This window comes from Gymnoscopelus microlampas (assembly GCF_963454915.1).
Source record: "Gymnoscopelus microlampas genome assembly, chromosome: 15".
Lineage (NCBI taxonomy): Eukaryota > Metazoa > Chordata > Actinopteri > Myctophiformes > Myctophidae > Gymnoscopelus > Gymnoscopelus microlampas.
The window spans coordinates 25,496,183-25,517,820 of NC_139952.1; the positions used below are offsets into that span (position 1 = coordinate 25,496,183).

Sequence of the window (21,638 nt, forward strand, 5' to 3'; positions counted from 1 at the left end):
AAGCAACCAGGGTCACGATGCGACGTTGAGCCTGTAGATTTGCAAGTTTCAAAGAAAAATCGTGAAAAATAAACGTATTTGACACATTTTGTATGGGGGGTGTAGGGTATGCATGGGGATCAGAGGCAGTGTTGCCATGTCCCGATGATGTCCGCTTATCATAAGCGACTTTGGGCTTGTTTTTCTGTAAAGTTGCTTGTAAATATTGGTAGTTGCAGGTTGCGTTTTTTTTTCTTACTTGTTTCTAAAGTGTAGTTGCTTATTTTGGCTTGCTTCCAAATGTTTTCATTATTATTTAAACCAGTCGTCCTCAAATATTTTCATGAAAATGTGCCAGGAATTTTTTGCAGCTCAAGTATTCCACATTTTATTTCAAGAGTTTTTGAAAATAGCAGATCTACAAGCTTGTAGATCGGCATAGCATATTGGTTTATAAAGCGCTCGTGTGGCGATGTGTCGCTTCTTTTGGGCTTGTTTTCTTAGACCTGGTTGCTTATTTCTCTCACAAAATATGGCAACACTGCCCTGGAGAGCAGAGAAATCAATCAGACAGACAGACAGACAGACAGAGGTAACTTCCTGGTTGGCGCTTTAGTTTGTTGTTCTGCAGACAGACACACACACATACAGACAGACAGACAGACAGACAGAGAGCTGATTTCTGGGTGACAGTGAAGCCAGGAAGCTAATTCATAGTGAGGTAGCTAGTTTGTTTTCCAAAGCTGTCTTTACTGGCATTTTCCATACGAATGGGTGAAGGACCTAAAAACCCAGGCAGAAATGAACTCGTCGTGTGTGAATGAGTCGCGTATAGAACGATAGTGACTGAGAGGAGGTGAGGGTGGGTGTACTGCAGAAATTGGTGACCTCCTCCCTGTTTGTGATTTATGTATGTTTGTATGCTGCACAAGCCATTTGAGTGAGGACTGTCTCTACAAACTTCTGTCGACAGGCCTGGAGAATACGAGGTAGGATGGATATGGTCGAGCAACTTATTTACTCGTGGAGTTGTTTTTGTTGTTGTTGTATTTAAAAGCTGTATTTGTTCATTGATAACAACACCAACACCCGGAGGACAGGGCACCTCCATGGAAGTGACCATGTGTGTGAACTGCAGAGATTCACTTCCTGGGTGTCCACATGTTAAAAAGGTGCTAGAAGAGCTTTATGTCTTCATAGTGACATGACACACAAGCTGATGGCCAGTTCATTTACTGTATCATATGTCCTTGTATGTATTGAAGGAAGTGAGAAACTATCGCAACACATTTCCAGATAAGGCAATCAGCCACTATGTTGGTGACAAAGTGGTTGTTTTTTTTTTACCTTATATTCGTATGGTTAACCTATAGTATATGGACTGAAATTACATGATCAGTGACAGTGTGTTAATAAGCCCACCTGTTGTTCCTCTCACTACTAGAGGTCAAGTCCATCCACTTCTCTTTCTATACCTACTCTGTCTGGGAGGCAGACTGGAAACATCCTATTATATTGAATATATTTATTCAATATAAATGTTTGGAGTTAGGTGGTCACTGTAACCTGTGTAGTAACTGTTCATTCACATCAATTTGTGTTACAAAACTACTTAATGACACGTTCAGTTCAGTCGATTCATATCTCATTGGCAGTTATACATATACATTATACATTTCGGGTTTTTTTTTACATTACAGTCAAGGAGTGAAGGGCAGTGTTGTAAAGTGTTTGCTGTTAAGAGATATTGAAGTCAATTGGTTCCATTCAGGTTAAAAATAAAAAGGTTCCATTCACCAAGGGAGTGTTCTATACAAGTCATTCTTTAGTCTGCCACAAAAGACCATTGATTTAATTGACTCACTGCCATTAATGAACTCTAGCCTGTAGGCAGTGTAATGTCTAGTCACAGGATTTTATGTTGTCAAGCCATGATAAAGATATTAATTAGTTTAGTTCATTTTTTTGTCTATTTGCCCACTCGCAGTAGGTCAAATCAACCTCGTGGATGTGCTAATACAGGCCACTTCAAATATTAGTTTATTAAAAGGTACAGTGATTCCAGTATGTTTCAGTGTCATTTAAAGTTTTAAAGATATTTTTATGATTATTGCGATAATATTGTTAATTATTGTGACATGACATTTTCATAATTCATCCCATGCCTAGTTACTGTAGCAGCCCATATCTGGTGAATTTACACACATTTGTACTCTCTGCTACAACAAAATGCCAGAATTATGTATTTTTGAATGTATTGGACATTATTATCTATCCCAGACCAGGCTACAATCTGATCTGTCATCTACGATTGCTATTATTACTCTTTTCTAGCCATGTCACATTTTTGTTATTTATTCTGCCTACTGTACTTACACACTTCTGCCACATTTTATTCATACTTTATCATATGAATGTGTCATATGGCGAAAATAGCAGATTTAGAAGGCAAACTCACAATGCATCACATTGGGACGTGTTGTTGGGAGCTTGTAGATCTACTACGATATCTTTTAAGAAATGTTAAAAAGTTTGCCTATAATGACGAGCCCAAAATAGGGACGCAGTGGTTAAAGTTCTGTTCTCCTGTCATATGCTATTTTTTACAGTTGTTTGCTTGCCAAGTAACCACATAACCACAACCCAGAACTGCATTCATTATGACACACACTGACACACTGGGTTCAGTCCAACATTCAGGGACATACTATTTTGCATTTCAATTAATATAGCCTCGATTGTAAAATGTGACTGTCACCTGCTTCTTCATTTTTGTCTCTTGTTTACATCCTGCCCATGTTCTATTGCATTAATACGAGTTCACTGTCCATAATAGTCCTAGACATGTGGCAATGATGCGAATGTGATCTCTGTGAGGAGTGGCAACTAAGAATCCCATAATTACTCCAAACCTGTGCTGATGAGTCAACTAAATATCCCCTCTGAAGCAAGTTTGGCCTCAAGTGGCCTGCTTCAATCTGACATAATCTAATTTGGATGTTGTCACATCCATGGGACGTGCGTGCGTCTGTTGTAGCTCTATAACCTGTGTCAGCTAAATAACACAAAATCAAATGTAGAGCTCAATTAGTAGACAATCTCTTTCCACACTGTTTTCAGTTTTCACCAAGTCAAATAGCCCCCCCCCCTTCACAGTGTCAAATAATTTGTCGAATCTACTTTTCAGAATGAAGGGAACAAAGTTGTTATTAACCTCACGACAGTAGCATGTGGTTTAGGACAGTTGCTGTGCCAATTCCAGTATTTTGCACCTCGTTGGAATTATGCTGTGAGCATTGTTTAAACCACTGAGAGCAAGCTGTATTTGCCAGAGCAGATGGCAGTGGTGAAAAATCGTGACAGCAGGCTGGGAAGAGGTGACCTTAGGGCTGCCACAGCAAAACATTAGGACATACATTTTCAGTTTAGTTGAGTTCAAACTACAGTAAGTTTCACATCTCACTAGGGGTATACTGCGAAGGAACCCTTTACAAAATACATTGTGATGATGATAGATCTTCAACTTTGTATCCTGTTAAGCAAAGATCCACCCACTGGATGGAGAAGAAGCGAATGAATCAGTAAGGAAAGATGGTGCTCTGGTTTAGTGGTTTTGCGTGGGCTGAGCAGTAGGATGAATCGATCCTGAACAGGTTGGTTTTAAGAGGCCAGACAGACTCTGTACTTGGTTTCACAATGTGTCATAGTGGCATGTAGCTTACTGTAGAATTGAAAAAACGTAGGAAGAGATGAAGGTAAAATGCGTTCCAATTCCAGTGCCAACCTCCCACTTCTGTGGCATGAAAGAGAGCCTCATAGTCTGTTTGGCTATGAAGGACTGGTCTGGTACTACGGTCAAAGTTTTATTCTCTCACTGCCTGCCTCCTTGAATACTAGCAGGGATTGGGAATGTATTTGACGATAAACTGTGGACAGTCCCTAATCTTTCCCTATCTGAAAGATTAGGGACTAAACCCTGCATCTGTGTTTGTATGTTGCTTTTACCACTGCACAAATGAATTTCCAAAAGGAAAATAAAGTAAATTGAACCTTGTCAACCTTCTAGATAAGAGATATTTTGAGGTAACTTTGAGAGTTTTGGCGGGTAAGGTGTGTCTTTGTGTGCGAATTCCCAAAGAGAGGCCACATACTGTTATCAAATACTGCTAAAAGAGTTGCCAGCAGTAATGAAGAACAAGGTTTCAGGGCCGCAGAGATCCTTCCACTAGATTGATAATGCTTGACAAAATTAGCTACAAAAAAAGGTTTACCAAGGGAAAGTTTACCAGAATGTCAATTATTACCTCCATTTACAGCCAAACTCTCTCTCTTCCCTCAGCATGTGGAGGGAGTCACCAAGGCTCTAGGATGAATAGCCCAGCGCAGCGTACCAGGGACATAGAGCGGCAAGCTGGCTACCTGAAGCCAGAGCACTGTGCCCCTCCCCCACCCCGCACAGGACCAGAAGCCATGTGGTTCATCCGTGACGGCTGTGGCATCGTGTGTGGCGTCATCACCTGGATGCTGGTCTTCTACGCTGAGTTTGTGGTGGTCTTTGTCATGCTCCTGCCTGCCAAGAATGTGCTGTACAGCCTGTTCAACGGGACGCTCTTCAACGGCCTGGCCTTCCTCGCCCTCGCCTCGCACGCCAAAGCCATGTGCACAGACCCGGTCAGTCCAGTGTTTGGTTGTCAGTTGGCTGGCGTATCTGAGAAAACTTGGTTGTCTACACCCTCCCCAAGACCAAATAGTAGGGGTCAGCATTGACCTGAGGGGAGTTGGGAAATGCCGTAATGATTGACTTGAGAGAAAATTATCAAATAATATTGATAATGAAGCTTCCTACCCAAGAGATAGTTTGCCAAGATGAATACCGGTTGCGGTCCAAACATGTTGGCTTAGCCATGTCAGAATAAAGGCTTTTTATTTATTTAAAAAGAAATCTTGTGTTATACATGAGTGCCTAGATCCGTCATCTATTTTTTTCTGTGTTTTTTCCAGTTTTGATGATGATCCAGGAGCACCAACACTACTTTTAACTATCACTTTGATATCCGTTGAGCACCTGGTTGACTTTTCTCTGTTTCCAAGAGATTTATTGTAGTTTATTTGTCATGTGTGTCACTAGCATCAGGAGTGATGGAAAGTGTCTTTTTCTGTCTCAGGGAGCGGTACCTAAAGGCAACGCTACCAAGGAGTTCATTGAAAGCCTCCAGCTCAAGCCTGGCCAGGTTGTCTACAAATGTCCTAAGTGCTGCAGCATCAAGCCTGACAGAGCCCACCACTGCAGGTGTGTGTGTGTGTGTGTGTGTGTGTGTGTGTGTGTGTGTGTGTGTGTGTGTGTGTGTGTGTGTGTGTGTGTGTGTGTGTGTGTGTGTGTGTGTGTGTGTGTGTGTGTGTGTGTGTGTGTGTGTGTGTGTGTGTGTGTGTGTGTGTGTGTGTGTGTGTGTGTGTGTGTGTGCGTGCGTGCGTGCTTCCATCTTTGTGAGCCCCAGATCATCACAAAGAGGTAGAGAAGAGACGAGGAGGAAAGCTGTGTAATTTGTCCTGGTCCTTTAATGTCCCAGGCAGGGACTGTTTTATGGTTAATGAATGAATGTAGTCAATGAAAATCTCTCGCAAGTGTGTGTGTGTTTGCTTGGAGAGTAAGTGATAGAATAAGGATTGCACACACTGCAAAATGACTTAACTGGGTTTATTTATAGGGGTAGAACACTCGACTGCAGTCTCTCCTGTCTGTTTTTCAGTTACAGTTGCATTATCAGTTCCCTGTGGACTTTGTAGCGTCATAAGGAACTCCCCCTAGGCGGATCAGTGGGTTTTCTGGGAGCTACAGACAGCAGAGATGAAAAGAGCAAAACCATTTCAGGAGTAATTTATTAGAAAAGCCTGTGACTCTTAGCGAAGTCAGTTTAAATGAAATATGGTCAAATTTAGTGAATAGCATTGTCCCCATGTGGACAAAGTTAGACTATGCAATCTGTTCTATGCAGTAAAATACTCGCTGTTAATTTAACTCTGAGACAAATATAACTTGGTTCCATTTGTACACAATTAAAAATGAATACATAAACACTGAGGATTTAACTGAGTAATTGAGATTTGTAAACACACACACCAGTATGTGACTAAACACTGGCTAGGCTACTGGCCATGCTTGGCGTTTTGACTTTGAAACGTTCTAAGATGTCATGCTGATATTAATTCCCATTTCTAAAACAGCATGTTTGTTTAAACTTTAGTTTTATGTTCTTCAGTTTTTTGTCACAGCGTTTAATCCATCAGACATGGTAGCCAGAGATGATCGGTGATAGGAAGGGTCTAGTAATGTATAAGAATGCTACAGTACAGTTCATCCTGGGAGATGGTGCATGATAAATTATGAATCCTCAAGGTTTACCTTTGGTGTCAGCTGTCTCAGCTATCTCATCCAGTGTACACACACACACACACGCACATGCACACGCACACATACACACCTTCCTGCCAGTGTATGAGAGGATTGTTCTCCAGTGTCCATCACTGTCAACAGGCTGACTGAATTGCACCACCAAAGGTGGATTGAGTGACAGGTGTGTGTGTGTGTGTGTGTGTGTGTGTGTGTGTGTGTGTGCACGCACACGTACACATGCTCGTGTGTGTGTCGTGAATGTGATTATTGATTGAATGTCACACAGTTATAGCTCTTCTAACTGTGTGTGTGTGTGTGTGTGTGTGTGTGTGTGTGTGTGTGTGTGTGTGTGTGTGTGTGTGTGTGTGTGTGTGTGTGTGTGTGTGTGTGTGTGTGTGTGTGTGTGTGTGTGTGCGTGCGTGCGTGCGTGCGTGCGTGCGTGCGCGCGCCCCCCCCCCCCACAGTGTGTGTAAGCGATGCATCAAAAAGATGGACCATCACTGTCCTTGGGTCAACAACTGTGTGGGAGAAAGCAACCAGAAGTACTTTGTTCTTTTCACAGTGAGTTTTTTACCTTCACAAAACATACTGCTGACTGCTCATTAGAATGATTATAAATACCTCACATTTAATGCTTGTGTAGGCATCTCTTGCAGTCAAAATATCTAATTTAAATGATTTATTTATATACTTTTTATCAGAATAAGAAGACATCAAACCAATTTAAAATGATTTATAACATTGTGATTAATATGTATTTATTTCAGAGTAGGCTTATATATTCTGTATTAATACCAAACGTTCTGTGTTTCCTGTTCAGATGTACATTGCACTCATATCTCTCCACTCTCTGGTCATGGTGGCATTCCATTTTGTTTTCTGCTTAGAGGAAGACTGGTCCAGTAAGTCAACCTTCCATGATGAACTTAACCTGGTGATTTTTAGTAAACCCTTAAATTATAGGCCACTAATTACACATTAATAACTTGAAATAACCAATTAAGATGCATGTAAAATATTTGTTTGATTGATTGAATACTTTATTACTCAAAAATGTAAACAGCACGTGGTACAGTCAGACATTAAGGCTAAAAGGATAACACAAAAAAGTCCTAGGGACTTGTTTTTGTTTCCATTGTGATCCTATGTATTCAATTAATCAACATAGCATAGAAATAACACAATAATACATGTCATCAACAAATACAAAACACATGTGTACAAATGAGAAAGGGGAAATACAGCAGCAGTGGATGACACCCCCTTCCTATAGGAAAATACATTTATCTCCCCTTGTGGTCTCCTGATAAGTGATTTCTCAGGCCAGTTTTGGAAGAAACCAGTGATTTACATCTTTTAAGGGATGGTGTCAGGGCATTCCACATTTTGGTGGCAGAGTCTAGAATGAGAATAGTTTGTTCTATATTTGGGTAGTACCAGATCGTTGTCACTCCCTCTAGTGTTGTGGCTGTTGGTGTCACTCACTTTGGAGAAGTAGTTAGTCAGGTATCAAACTAGTCTGAATAACAAATAGTTGATGTATTAATTACACGTTATTGCCATTTTTCAATGCAGTGAGAGCAACTGCTTAGTCTACATATTCAAATTCCTCCTTAAGAAGATTTTCTGTAGAGAGGGCTGGTCATTGAGCTGTGAATTGACACTGCTTGCTACTTCATAGAGTGGTTCTAGAAGACTAATTAAATGATCAACTCCAGCATTCTCCACCAACGAATTGGTCACAAATCCAATACCACAAACACCCATTTTGCTTCAGTTATGTTACTAGTAGAATTTGTTTTAAATTACAATGTTGGAGTCACCTGGATCAGTGTTTTCCCCACTCTGATTGATTTCCTGTTATGTTTTGTGCTGTTGCTTCCGTGTATATATTAGTGCTGTACAGCATAGATGACAAACTGTCTTTTTTTATCAACTATCCTTTGTTGCACATTGTTTATGTAACTCACCGGGAAACCGAAGAGCAGTCTGCAGCAACCTTGTTTCAATTTGTATCTCCATCTTACGATGTGATAAAGCCTGGAAAAGAACTCCCACCAAAAGTCTATAACTGGAAGGACAGGAAGTACAAGGCTACATGTCCATCCTACCGGAACTCCCTGTACTTGCTGTGTACTTCCGGTTAGACACTTTCTGCAGTAGTTATTGTCCAGCCTACTCTACACCTGCTTTCATTTAGTTCTTCCCATCACCTGATTGGCTAAGAGGGCAGGGAGTAGGAGGAGAAAAGTTGATGGGAGACGTAGTTACAGAATAGTGAAATCTTTAATTTCTAAATCAAACTCACTATTTTCACAACCTCCTTTGGTTCACCGTGTGTGACCTGATTAAATCTCTCTCTCCTCCTCTTCCTCCCTCAGAGTGCAGTAACTTCTCCCCTCCTGCGACAGTCATCCTCCTCATCCTCTTGTGCTTTGAGGCCCTCCTCTTCCTCATCTTCACGGCTGTCATGTTTGGTACCCAGGTCCATTCCATCTGCACCGATGAGACGGTAAGTAGACACAGTGATGGACCACGCCCCTTCGTAAATTAGTTGCTGTACTTTGTGTTTGGTTTCAGTTCTTGTCAAATTCAGTTTTTTTTTAAACAAATGCTTAATTCTCCCAATATTTAGAATACATGTCATATCCTAAAATAGCAGAATGACCGTATGTGAATCTCACAACATAGCAATCTTTCTCAGTCACCTAAATGGGGTTTCAAATGCTTTCTCCTCCTATTGAAGTGAAAGTACATTTTGGAATGCTGAATGCAGCTCATTTATGTATACATAAATGTGTTTTAGAGAGCTAAAGACTTCAGCTTGTGTCCCTTCATCCACTTTGCATTTCATTTCACACTCATTTTGACTCATGGTTGTTAAATTATGGAAAGTCAGGCTGAGATTACATGTGATGATTGTACGTTGCCAGCGAAAAGACACAGCATTGACCCAATTTGACTTGATAGAATACCTTTGCCTGTCCATGGTAAGGTTATGTACACAGTGAGAGAGGATGCAGGCCAAAGTACAAACAGACGACCAGATTCACCTGATGCTTGACTCTCGCATCTCGTCTAGAATCTCACGGATATGTGACCACTTCTGTAAGCAATAATCAGAAAATTCCCCCAACAAATAGTGTTATTATTATTTTTTCTGTTTTACTATTTGTGTTAAAACCTCTCTCTCTCTAGTGTATTATAATTCTCGTAGTTCTAATACATTATAATAATGACTATGTATCACCATAGATAGTCATTGGGTGCTTTAAGTAAAGTAATGACATTCCTGGAGGTATGTACCTCTCCAAAAAGAAACAAGACATCGGTATACCGGCGAGAGCTGTGCTACAGAATAGAGACCTCATCACACTGAGTGATTTGTGACATGCGTTTGATCCACAGGGCATTGAGCAGCTGAAAAAAGAAGAGAGACGATGGGCTAAGAGGTCCAAATGGATGAACATGAAGGTTGTGTTTGGACATCCTTTCACTATACACTGGCTCAGTCCCTTCAGTACCCCAGACCACGGCAAGGCAGACATCTATCAGTACATCGTCTGAAAACACGCAGCTGTGCTCAGACTCTAGCCGGCCTCCCTGCTGATGGGACATGAATGGGTCATCAGAACAATCGATCCATGGACCTCCACCCCTGCCCTCTAACATAACCTCCTCTTAACCACTTAAACCCTATTTCAAAAATATCAAACAATAGCAGACCTACAAGCCACATTGCGACATGATGTGATTGTGAGCTTGTAAATTTGCAATTTCTGCTATTTTTGAATCTTTTTGAAAATCTGACTTTTTTTAAACTTTCACCTATAATGACATGCCCAACATAGTCAACCACTTCTATTGTTTTCCTTTCTCATTTATGGATCATATAAAGGTTTCAGGATATTTGATCATGTTGTTACACCCTGGATTTTTAAACATGATTTATTTTTTATTTGTTTCCGTCTGCTTGGTGATTCACCTGTGGGAAGTATAGCTGCTTTCCTTCCAAGTACATTGAAGGAATGTACTAATGTACAAATATTCTGACAAAACAGTCATTACTAAAGACACACCTGGTGTTCAATAGTGGATGTTTACATGAAATACTTCATGACGATGAGTTAAAAAGACCACAAACTGGATTTTTCTTCAGATAGAGAAGAACTTCCACAGTATGTTGAATAATGTCCTGCCTCCGAGCCTAAATAAGGCATGCACGAGGTGAATACTTCTTAAAGCAATGCTCTTCAGACATGGAAACATGTGACATCCTTTTCTTCTTTTCCAGCTAACATTGCTGTGACCCGTTACTTTTTCATTTGCTGTATTTGTATCATTGTAATTGTCTTTTGCTGAATGCTGCAGATGAATTGCCTTAGCACATTGCATTGTAGCTTTCCGTAGTTATGTCTTAATGTAAGTATGGGCTAGATAGAATACAGCTCTGGGTCAAACAGTACTTGCTAATGATACCTTTTTTATATTTTGTAATTGTGTCATTTGTGGCCGGGTGAGTGAGTTTTACTGCACAGGACAACACATGTCACAACACAGTGTCAGGAAGACAATCAAAGGAAAGTATCTGGAAGTCAGTTTTTATGTTATTCTGTGATTGACAGTGTCCCTGATGTACTGAAGCCCATTGATACTTGAAGGTGTTTAAAAGGGTTATTTTCAGGAGCTTTTTGACCCAGTTCCACTACAGAGCCAATAGTCAGAGCAGAGCTGTAGCTGCACTTTTGGAACGACTTCAAAGTCAAAACGTTGTTGGACTCGAGGGCATATAGAGGACTGTTTGTCTGCCTTTGTCCAGCATTGTCAAGATGTCAAACTGGAAAACGGGTTGTAGATCTGAAAACAGTGCATTTGGAAGTGCCTGGGAAACCAGCTCATTGTTCCCAGTACAGTACACATCACAGTGGTTCAGATGTGTAAGTGATTTCCACCGGGTTGAGCTCGGGAGCGCTTGTTTTGGTTCACTCAACGTCCCGAGTATGTGCATTGTTTTATAAGAAATGTATTTTTAACCATTTAAGCCCTGTTTTATACCTCAGCCATTTGAAAATTGCGTATGTACCAGCTCACAACGTGTTGCATCTTGTAGGTTTGATATTTTTGGAGAAAGAAAATACATTTTTTGAAAGATTTTGCCTTAAAGGCCAAGGAAATACGTTCGGAAATATTTACGAACACATTCCACATACAAATGAAGTCCGACACTATCAAGAACTCATCATCTGTTTAAAGTCCTCTTTCCAGGCACAACTGAGTTGGACTGGATCCTCACTCCTGTTCGATGTTGAGCATCTGCCAGAACCTGTATTTCTGAAATGGCTCCTGGCTGTTTGTGTATTTTCTGGAGTTCTGCACAGACCTCCCGCCAGACTTCTGTTTTGAAGATCGGGGGAACTGAGGAACAGCGTGTCTGTGATCAGGGGCTCCTTGTAGGCGCCCACAGCAAAGGCCTTGAGGCTTGTGAAGCACGCCTGAGTGAACTGCCAGATGAGTGAGTGCCCGCGGAGGCCATGGGCTGCTTAGCAAGCCGTAGTGGACGGAATAGTTTACCACGTGACCAAAACAAGTGCGCCTCTCTTGCATCACAGCGGGAGGGGCAGGGCTTTGAGCTCAACTCCCAGTGGAAGTTGTACACACTGTTAAGGTAGAAAGATATAACAGCAATACACACACATGCTTCCCAAATGCACCAAACCATGGATAATTCTTCTACACTGAATTGGATTTACTCACAGATGATCCGTTTACTCGAGGTTGCCGTTATGAGTCTCACAGAAGAACCTCATGGGACAAACATGTCCAAATTTAGACCAGTGTAAAATGTTTAGTGAAGCCTGAAGCCACAGCAGAAGTGTTCATTGTGATGTAACTGCTACTGCTGTGGACGATGCTTGACTGTCCAGCGTTGAGAAAAAGCACAGAGTTTCTCCTTCTCCAGCTATTGATGCCTTTGAGTGTATTTTTCTGTTCTGAAGGAATGATTTGGCACAGGTAGAATATTAACCCATAAAGATGCCTTTATCTTAATGTGTTCACTAGCCTTACCGTAGACACAAGATCATAGTTTGGATTGTAAATGCAAAGACTACTAATGTTGCCAAATGAACCACTTAACCCCTATATACTTAGTTGACCGGAGTTCCCCAGGGATCTATACTAGGTCCCCCCCTTTTTTCCCTGTACACTGACTAAATATCTTTGCCGAAAACAGCTGATTTGCAAGCTCACAGCGTGTAGTGATGCGATGGTGTTGTGAGCTTGTAGATCGGCTATTTTTGACGAATGGGTATCCCAGAATAGGGCCGGTAGGGTTCATGTGGTTATGGACCTAGTAAAGGAAGAGATTTATGAACTCGGTCACCACTGTGCATGTGTGGAGTCACGCAAACCAGAGCGGTATTTTATTATATTTCAAGTCAATGGGAAATATAAGATAACTGCTTAATCAATGAGAAAGTAAAAACTATTTTATGTTTTTTTATACAAATGATGGTTGTGATTCTAGTTCCGCATACACCAGCTTGTCTTCTTGCTTCTTGTACATGTTTGAGGTCAAGCATGAAGACTATCTGTAATTTTTGGAACACATGGTATTGATTTTGTGATGATGTTGATTATTGTTATGGTTTATGTTATGAAGGGAATGAAATAAATCAGAAATATAGCCACAAGCGGCACCGAACAGTGTCCAAGAAGTGAAACTCTTAATTTTCTTTACAATAATACAGTACCAGTCATTCTTCCACCATGCGTCATATTTCAATTCTTAAAACACACACAATTGAAAGCATTGTGATGCTTTTTACTCTGGAAAGTATAAACTAAACGTAATTCACTTTTCAGCTAAGGTATTTATAGTCTGATTTATACTTCATAAGATGGTGTCCCTGAAAATGGCAGATCTATAAGCAAGCTTGTAGATCTTCTATTCAGCGTGGGGTCTAATGGCTTACAGTGAGTGGGTAGAGGATGGAAGCCGGCTCAAGGCGAACAGGCGCCCAGCTCCATTAATTACATTAAGTACTCTAATTATCACAGCAGGCACTAGGCCAGAGTGGGGTTCCCATGTACTGAATAAGGGACTGGTCCTCTATGGTTCTGTTTTTTTCTCCAAATGTTTTTTTATCCCCCTTTTCTCCCAATTTCCAAGTGCCCTTTAACTATAGTCCCTTGTTGCTGCTGGACCTTACTGGTTGGAGGGAGGGAGTAGGACCCCCCTCCCTCCGGAAATCTCATTTGCAAGTGCCCCATGGCTCATCTTATTTTTAACGCATGCAATATACTCTGTATAGTATGTATCTAAATGTAGAATAATATTACCTACATGGAACATATGTAAAGTTTACATGCCTTACTGTAACTTTTTATTTTTATATAATTGTGTCTGTGCCCTTGTGCCTGTAAGGAAATGATAGATAATCACACTTGAGACATTTTGACAAAAAAATCACAATCGTCAGATGAGGTTTTATTTCATCATTATTTAACATTGTGTTTTATCTTGCATTATAGCTTACATTTTACAGTACATGTCCTTAAAACCTTTTCTATGAATAGAAACTATTTACACTTTTACAAATGCTTCTTTCACACATCAAAGTGGTCTTTATCAAACACAGTATCTGACCTATAACTAACTCTGTTGAACCCTTGGGGGCAGTTTTACTTAGCCTGGCATACGTTTTACTGTCACTAGTCAAAATTTGAGGTTCACATTATATAACAGAACGTCAGTAAAGGGTCCTGGAAGAGAGGACAACTAATTTGTACACAGTTATGGGGGGACCTTTACAACCCAAGCAAAAATAATGGGCTCATCTCAATTCTTATGAATTGGTAATTAAAACAACTCTAGGATACCTCAGAGTGAACTAAAATAGATTGTTCAGTTTTAAGGACGCTTAGTGCATTTTTGTGAATTAAACTGTAATTTTCTGAAGTTACATTAGGTCATAGTATATTAATGAAATGAGCTCTCCTTTATATTGCACTGCTGCACATTAACTTAGTTAACATTTGAGCACCCTGTAAAGCTACCAACAAGCAGTATTATGTTTAAGCCTTATCATTTGCCATCTGTATATCTAGCATTGTAATATTGTTAAAGTTACTAGTGGACCCAAGGCGGAATATGTCAGAACCTGGAAATAACTAACAGGGATCAGAAAAACACAATAAATAGCAGTTACTAACCAGTGCCCTATTATAACACATTTAAAACCCAGTGACACAATGCTGTCGTTATAACTATAATTGCTAAGTGTCTAAATGTTCTTCTTTACACTGAGTGCGAGTTCACAGGAAGATGGTTTGTCCTCATGTCAAACTGACAAATTAGCATGAGAAATGTAGGCACCAAAAGTTAAGTTAAGAGACACTACTGACTGACGGATGGATAGATGACACCATCCAGTGGTGTACATGAACATAATCAATCACATCTGACCATGTCAACTTCTGCAAGTGCACCGTCAGGAGTTGCAGAAAGCGCTTGCGTGTCAATGATCAGAGCTTTAGACCTGCAATTGTAGCCCCACACATTAGCACTTAAACACATTAAACTTGGGGTCCCTGTTTTGGGGATGTCATTACAGGCACAAATTCTCAGAAATAGCTATGTCCTATATGCTTCATTTACAGTGTTGCTTGACAAAAATAGCCAATCTACAAGCGAACATGTGACGTGTTGTGAGCTTGTAGATCACCTATTTTCACCAAGTGACAGTGACACCACTGCACAATGGAGTATAAAATAGGGCTTAAGAGGACATGCCATTTTCAACATGTTTTGTCCAGTTGGTGACAAAACAAATTTGTGTGACGCAACATACTATGCATGAATGGGTAATTCGTTAACATATATTGTGTTGAAAAGCTATAGAGTCAAACACCACTCTGTCATCCTGTAATATGGTGGATAACTGTATAATCACATTGTCACTGTAATCACATTTAACAGGGATGTATAGAAATCACATCATAGAAACCCTTCAGCCTACAGGAGTTTGATTCCATAGTGTGTGCGTTGTTGCTGTTGGACTAACAGATCGTTGCTGCACACTATTACAGATATAATAGCTACCATCGCTGGCTTGCATGCATATTGTGACGTTGATATGTATCATTACAACAGCAAAATGTCACATTCCATAACATGTATTGCCATTATTAATAACTTCCCAGTTAAGCACAGTATCACAGTGTTATGGGATATAATGGAAGTACAATGTTGTGCCATTAATGGGATCTGAGGATGAGGAAATAAGTATTAAGTGCAGCTAGATGTATCGGCAACCCCACGAGATGAGGGCCGATGCACAGAGGATGTTCATTTACACCACAATCTTCCTCACAAACTGAGGGTGGGTGTGACTGTGAATACAAATGTTGTGGGCATGCTTTACAGGAGGCCAGGTGTTTGCTCTGACGCTCGAGTCCAAACTGGAGTTTAGCCACAAAAAATGAAGTCACAGTCGTCACCGTTTGGATCAAATGAAGCAGCTGATGGGATGGTGTGGTAAACACTTTGGTGTGATTTATTTGGGATCAGGCCTCGGTAGGGAACATGCATCCACCTGCCATGAGACAGAAGCTCTTCCACGTCATGTCAGCCAGCATGTTTTCATCAAGGATGAGGATTCAGCCCTACACTGCTACGATCCACTACAAGGTACAATGTGAAGTGCACCGCATATGTTATTACATTTATAATAGTTCATTGTTAGTCACCCGTGGGCATGCACATAATGCAGTGTTTGTGCACAATGTTTACAGTGAATGTGAGGGACTTTCCGTTGGAAATGCAAGAGTCAAAATAAAGCTTTAGTGAACTGACAGCTGCAATGCATATTTTGTAGGCTTATTTAGGGTTAAATCATGCACATTGCAGAGATGCCATATTGTTAACCTGCTTGTTTAGAAAATCACAACTGGCTACATTTGACTCTAATTCAACTTAGACTGTCTTTATACAAAGACACTCATTTGCTCATAAAATTCTGCTGGTTCTTTGTCCCCCAACGTTTTGCTTAATGTATTGCGTTGCTTTATTCTCTGTCTGTTCTTCTCTGTAGTTATTTCTTTCATTCGCCCTCCTTCTCATTCTTAGACTTGTCTTTGACTTATTTTATCATATTTCTTTCATCTTTCTTTATCTTTGCATTGTTGAGGAACATTTGACTGCTACTGGTTGACTGTATTGCTGTGCACTTCATTAAAAAAAAAGTCTTGAACCTGAACTCTTCCTTTTCACTTCCTGTTTCATCATCATTGTTTCTTCCTACATTCTGCTTCTCTTGCTTTGTATCTTTCTCCCTCCCAGTCTCACTTTCTTGGTCTCTCTCTCTCTCTCTCTCATTTCTCTCTCTAGACAGATGAGTTGTGCTGAAGCAGACTGACTAAGGTAAAAAAAAAAATACAATTCCCAAAAGATTTCGATACTGAGATCATCTTTGCATTTCTATTTTGTTCTTTTTAACAACTTCTTTTTATTTTCTCCCTGATTTAGCCGTTGCCATTTCCCTCCCTCACACTGAAGTCCAGCCAACTCCCGCTGTTGGTCTGGGGCGCCTGTAGACAACCACATATCGCATCCTCCTACAAACCACATGGAGTCACCAGCCAACTCTTTTTCATGGGGAAAGCGTAAGGTGTATATGAAGGGTCCCATTACCTTCCACCTCCCTCCCCGCCAACAGGCACCCCGACCAACCAGTAGGAGTCACTAGTGCAGCAACAAGGACACAAACCCCACCCGAGAAAATTGTGTTTGCAAGCCATGCCAGAAATCAAACCTGTTTGTCTGCAGTGGTGAGTGTTTTACCTCTATGCCACCCAGAAGTCCCATTTGAACCCTCTGTTTCCCCAAAACACAAAGATGATTTCAGATGCTTTTGGAAATCTATTACTCCTCCTTCTTCATCACAGCAGTTTGTTGTCCATCCTGCGGCGAGGACCTCTGCAGGACCAACAGCCCAGAAAAGGTCAGGGAGATCCCCACCCACCACAGTGTTATCTGGGGCTCCCCAAAGATCAACTGGCCCAGAAACGCCTGAGGGAACACATTTTATACAATTATACAAACATCAGTCACACAGATGAGAACAAGTCAATAACACAACCCCTGAAGACATCCTTTTTCCAGTTTCCCAAATGTCCGTCTCTCCTACACTGTCTCCCTCTCAGCCTCCTTACTGTCTGTCTCAGTCCTACACTGTCTCCCTTTCAGCTTTCCACTGTCTGTCTCCACTACACTGTCTCCCTCTCAGCGGTCCTACTACATGTCACAGTGTTGGCCTTTCTACAATGGTGGTTACCCATTGAATGTTGAACTGATTAAAAAACCCTTTGAATACAGCACTACACAGGCTGGCCTCAATTTACATTTCCGAATTACTGCATCACCTTGACAATGTGAGATCTCTCAGGTCTTCTGAACAAGGCCTACTGGCTGTCCCGAAAACTAGGCTAAATACTAAGGGTGACCGTGTCTTTGCAGTGGTAGCTCCCACTCTCTGGAACAGTCTCTCCACTTAATCATAAAAACGCAGAGTCAGTGGCAGTGTATTGTTTTAAGAAGTTGTTAAGCACTTTGGGTTGCCATTGTTTTTTTTTTAAAGTACTTTGTAACGCTTGTTTTGAAAGGTCTTTTATAAATAAAGTTTACTAACTTACTACTTATTCTCCTTTGATTAAGCAACAAACAAACAGGGAGGTCTTTACTTACGGAGGAGACGAAGTTGGAGGCAGTGGTGGTCACAGTTGCTCGGGTGGAGGAAGAGGAGTACCTGAGGGCTTTGGCGAGGAAGGTCCACATCACAGCGTTGCAGGTGAAGAGCAGGCCGCCGCACAGCAGCCTCAGCGGGATGTGGAGCTGGAAAAGACCAGGGACACAGTCAGGCCTGTCACCATTGTCAAGTTTTACTTGATAATTAATTGTCGCACAAATAATAGCGATTAAAGATTTCATTGTGTTTTTAAATTGAACATTGGAACATAAGAAATACATTTCTGGCTTTAGGCTTTGTAAACAAACATTGCACAGGGCAGATATGACAAATAACTTAAATATACAAAGAAATGACTGATCTGCTATTTCCCCTATTTTTGAAAATGCTTGAAAATGTATGAACATTTTTCAACATGGAAACGATTGTGACGATTATACAAAATAATTGTGATTGTCCCAAATAATTGTGATTAGATGATTATAGCATAATTGTGAAAGGCCTAGGGATGTGATCACTTATGATTATTGATTAATCACTGGTCCCCAAGGCACATTCACAACCAGCTATCGATATGTCGTCAACTGTCTTGTCATAATCAATCAACACAGTAAGGGTGTGTCATTAATCTCAAGACTGCTTTCTAGAAATAACAAATGTGTTGCAGAAGGAAAGTGTTTCAAGGGTATCTGGGGGTGCGTTGCTTTGATTTACTTTGCCGTCCTTAATTGAGTTTTGAAATCATCATAAACATAATGAACAGGTTAAGACTGTACTTTTCATTAACATCATGAATATCAACATATTTAACTGATCAGTTGAGATTCTTGTTTTGTTCATGCACCTCAATGTTCCCAGATTTCCCAAGATAAGTGGGTGAGTTACAAAGAACATGCAAGACATTCTTACTTTAAAGATGACAAGAGTAGCTATAGGCTATTTGCATATAGGCTACTCTTATAGGTGAGATGTATGGTCAATGTGTTAAAATATATGTGGAGGTGCATGCATTATTGTAATCTGAAATCCGACCATAACACAAACGGCTTCCACAGCACGTGTCGTGCTTGAAGGTCATTCAAGAAATCAGACACTAGCCTATTAAACAAAACTGGCCGTGAGCCATATTTCTATTTTTGTCTAATGCACATTCACACCAACACAACCTCACTAATACAAGTCGTACAGTCCATAGATGCAATCATTAGGCTACTACAGTATATGACTTCGATGCCTCCGTGATGCTACTGTTTGGGTGCTGATGCTGAGAGCTGGAATCAGGAGGAGGAGAGATGCGCTATTGCTGAAAGAAACCCCCTACTGTAACTTGTGGGGAAGGATACAAGAACGCTCGCCCCAAAACACGCTCGCCCGCGGCTAAATCCGGCGACCTCGGAACGGTCGTCACCAGGTATTCCTAAACGTAACCTCAGTGAAACTATGCCTAAAAAAACTAACCTTATTCCTAAACGTAACCTCAGTAAAACTACGCCTAAACCTAGCCTATCCTAACCTTAACCTCAGTCAAACGAATACAAGAACCGCTGGTGGCGAGCGGTCCGCGAAATAAGGGGGGCGACTGTGTTTTGGGGCGAGTCTTCCGGTTACCATGACAGAACAGTTCTCCTGCGGATGCGGGTGCACTTATTATACTGACACTAGTACATTATTCAAAAGCCATTCGAGAATCCCTGGCGTTTTTAAATTATTCAGAGCCCGTTTAAACTGCAGCCGCTGCCTCACCCACCCAGTCACACGCCGTGGTCTCGCCCGCCTGTCTGAATTTCCGCTGCTCTCCCCACGTCCGGAGCCCGGTCTCGCAGACCCCCTTCAGGTAGTCCGCTCCCAGGGACAGCTTGGCCGAGGAGGACGCCACGGCGCCCAGGAAGCCCGCCAGCAATGCATAGAAGACACCGGGGAGCATGTTGACGAACAGGAACCGAAGCACTTGTTCTCTCTAATCCATCATCATCATCACCACCATCATCATCATCATCATCATCATCATCATCACATCTCTGACTGCTACAGCCTGTCTGTGTGTCACCCCCAACACGCTCTGCTCAGCGTTGCCAGGTTTTGCGAGAGAAATAAGCAGCCGGGTCTAGGAAAACAAGCCCAAAAGAAGCAACATGAGCACTTTTAAACCTGCATTGGCTATTTCGGTTATATTTGAAAATAGCCAATCTACAATCTCACTGCGTTGTGAGCTTGTAGATTTGCTATTTTCAAAAACTCTTGCAATAACATGTGGAATTTGGGTTTTTCTTTGTTGTTGAAACATTCTAACAACACAACAAATGCTCCCTGGCACCACTGAACCAGAACCACTGGTTTAAATAATGATTGAACATTTTGGAAACAACTTAACAAGCCCCCAAAAAACGCAGCCCGCAACTGCCAATTTTTACAAGCAAAGACAAGCCAAAGTCGCTTATAATAAGCGGACATGGCAACACTGACAGTCACACCAATCAAAACCACGCTCGCTGGACAAACCTCGAAGTGTGCAGTGGTTGGACAGGATATTTCCCTCTTAGCATTATGGGACATGTAGTTCTATATTGAGGTACTAATGTTCAAGTCTGTTGCTGTTTGGAAACAGAGATTAGATTAGTTTACAGATTGGATACCAAAAGAACAAAAATGGGGGGGGGGGGGGGGGGGGGGGGGGGGGGAATACGAACAGATGGTAGCTCAGTCACAACGTAGGCCACTGTAGATAACCATTTATTTGATGAGAGGCCTTAATGGGCCCATAAGATATTTTAAATAATTTAGGCGAATGGAGAACAGCAGACTTTGCTGATGAAAACGTAACAGAAGATTTGCCTATACTGCTTTTTCTGGTCCCTTGAACTCCATCCATAGCTTTGTTAATGCCGGATGGAGTAGAAGATCAATGCTAATGTAATGTCCTTGAATGGAGCCAAGTGGCGGAGCCGCAGAGTAGTCGACTGTACTACTGCATCAAGTGCATTGTGTGACTGCCTGAATCAGACTACTGGAAAACCAATGACTGGATCTGTCTGGCTTCAGATTGAATATTGATGGACTTCAATATAAAGCTAATTTCCCACCAAAAAAAAGCGCGCGCACACACACACACACACACACACACACACACACACACACACACACACACACACACACACACACACACACACACACCAGACTCTTATTGTTCTCATTAGAAGAGTGGCCAGATGGTGACATAAAACTATGAGCATTAGATGCACTAAAACAAATGATTAATGGAACAGATGTTATGTGGATGGATGCAGATCTCTATCTTTTCATCAGACATATTAATTAACCACATGAACCCTATATTGTCCCTATTCTAGTTGGCATGTCATAATAGGCAAACATTCAGCGAAAAATAGAAGATCTATACCTCCTCCCCTCCCAACATTTAGGGAATGAACCTTCCATTTTCTCCACAAGGCTGTACTGTATACTGTTTCAACAAACCTACAGTAAATCTATTTGAAACCAATCTAAACTTCACCATTACAGTG

General features: G+C 41.2%; 2 protein-coding genes across 2 annotated transcripts; one reads left to right on the forward strand and one right to left on the reverse strand.

Moving 5' to 3' along the window:
• Nucleotides 1–566: 566 nt before the first annotated feature.
• Nucleotides 567–13,078, forward strand: LOC311061131 (palmitoyltransferase ZDHHC3-like). The gene is made up of 7 exons (XM_084079677.1): nt 567–968; nt 4,319–4,650; nt 5,145–5,269; nt 6,835–6,931; nt 7,191–7,272; nt 8,752–8,882; nt 9,779–13,078. Exons 2-7 carry the CDS (start codon nt 4,348–4,350, stop codon nt 9,935–9,937), a joined length of 897 nt encoding a protein of 298 aa, XP_083935803.1. The 5' UTR covers nt 567–968; nt 4,319–4,347; the 3' UTR covers nt 9,938–13,078.
• A 3,187-nt stretch (nt 13,079–16,265) lies between these two features.
• On the reverse strand, nt 16,266–20,041 carry tmem42b (transmembrane protein 42b; the record flags this gene model as incomplete). The annotated part of the gene is made up of 3 exons (XM_084079991.1): nt 16,266–17,441; nt 18,117–18,263; nt 19,865–20,041. The coding sequence occupies 3 exons, from the start codon at nt 20,039–20,041 to the stop codon at nt 17,295–17,297; spliced, it is 471 nt and encodes a 156-aa protein (XP_083936117.1). The 3' UTR covers nt 16,266–17,294.
• Nucleotides 20,042–21,638: the final 1,597 nt, after the last annotated feature.